General features: G+C 52.7%; 1 protein-coding gene across 1 annotated transcript in view; it reads left to right on the forward strand.

The window, feature by feature from the left end:
• The window catches only part of GRAP2 (GRB2 related adaptor protein 2), a gene marked incomplete at both ends in the record, with an annotated part of 11,643 nt that extends 10,332 nt beyond the window's left edge, over nt 1-1,311 (forward strand). Inside the window, 2 exons of the mRNA XM_082850468.1 lie at nt 374-496; nt 1,129-1,311. Coding sequence (XP_082706594.1) covers nt 374-496; nt 1,129-1,311 — 306 coding nt within the window. The remainder of the gene's footprint in view (nt 1-373; nt 497-1,128) is intronic.
• Nucleotides 1,312-1,535: the final 224 nt, after the last annotated feature.

Raw genomic sequence — 1,535 nt, forward strand, 5'->3', positions numbered from 1 at the left:
TCTTAGTCAGTTCTACTCCTCTTTAAGCTGGAGTTCAAGCATCATCTGCTCCCTGATCACCCAGGCCAAGTTATTCAGTCTTCTCTATGCTCACTCATCACTTAAATGTGTATGGTTCCCCCTCTAAACCGATGTTCCATGAAGATAGGGGCCTCCTCTTTCCAGCTACATATCCTCATGCTTAAGACAGTACTAGACCCATGGTAGGAGCCAGATAAATATTCCTTGGTTGAATGCATGAAATCTGGCACCATCTTCACAATGTAAGGTCTGCACTGGCTGTGTCCATGTCATCAGAGCAAGGTGCTGGGGGAGCATGTGAGGGATGCTTCCGGCGATGTGGTGATGGCTGTTCTGTCACATCTGTTTCTAGGAACGCCGTGGAGGCAGCCTGGACATAAACGACGGGCACTGTGGCATGGGCAACAGCAGCGAAATGAATGCCGCCCTCATGCAACGGAGACACACAGACCCCGTGCAACTCCAAGCAGCCGGGGTATGTGAACTTCCCTCTCTGGGCTCAGTGGAGGAGGCCAAGGGGCCAAGTAGAGAAACGGTTGGTCCTCCACGAGAGACCGGGAGAGACCAGTCTCTCGCCACGAGAGACTGTGTGTCAAACTGCACACAGAGGTGGTGGGAACCCAGCGAGTGATGGTGGAGCAGGAGTTCCCCGTAGAGCTGATCCCAGCTGGCACCATCCAGCCTGCTGTTCTCAGTTTGGCTGTCGGGCCTTGCCCGACCCTCATATTTCCTGACTGCAATTCTAGCAGAAGGAGATCCGTTGCGCTGGCATCAAGGGCTGTTAGTCTGGGCACACTGCGTTCTGTTTGTCACTCGAAGAAAATAAAAAGAACACCTATTCATGTAGAGAGAGTAGTTCTCAAGGATCCTCTTGGAGCCTTGGAGAATAACATCTCAGTTGCTCAGAGCTGTGCATCCGGGTCTGCTTTCAGTTGCAGTGGGGTTTGAAATGTCTCTGGAGAGCCATCCGTCAGCCTTCAGGGCAGGCAGCTCACAGAGAGCTTTGTCTTGGTACCAGGGCCTGCAGATCCTCCTCCGTGTGCCCGTGGCTTAGAAAGCAGCTCGGCCGGCCCCAGCTCAGCAGGACCTCTCTGTGTTTTCCCCCAGCAGCGAGTGCGGTGGGCCCGGGCGCTGTACGACTTTGAGGCTCTCGAAGATGATGAGCTGGGATTCCACTGCGGAGAGGTGGTTGAGGTCCTGGACAGCTCCAACCCATCCTGGTGGACTGGCCGCCTGCACAACAAGCTGGGCCTCTTCCCTGCCAACTACGTGGCACCCATGACCCGGTGAGGCCCTTTTGGAGGGGTCGGAAGCTTTTGTCTGAAGCTGCCTGCAAGTGATGGAACAAGGAAGAAACTCTGGAACTACACATACATATATATACGCGTGTACATGTACATATGCACACACGTATATATGCCTACGTATCTACACACTTATAATAGTAATTTATTGGCAAGTTCGTTGGTAACTTAGTTGATATGAAAGGAGCTCAGGTGGAGAATGCTATTCAT

Source organism: Leucopleurus acutus (assembly GCF_964270905.1).
Source record: "Leucopleurus acutus genome assembly, chromosome: 11".
In the NCBI taxonomy this organism is placed as follows: domain Eukaryota; kingdom Metazoa; phylum Chordata; class Mammalia; order Artiodactyla; family Delphinidae; genus Leucopleurus; species Leucopleurus acutus.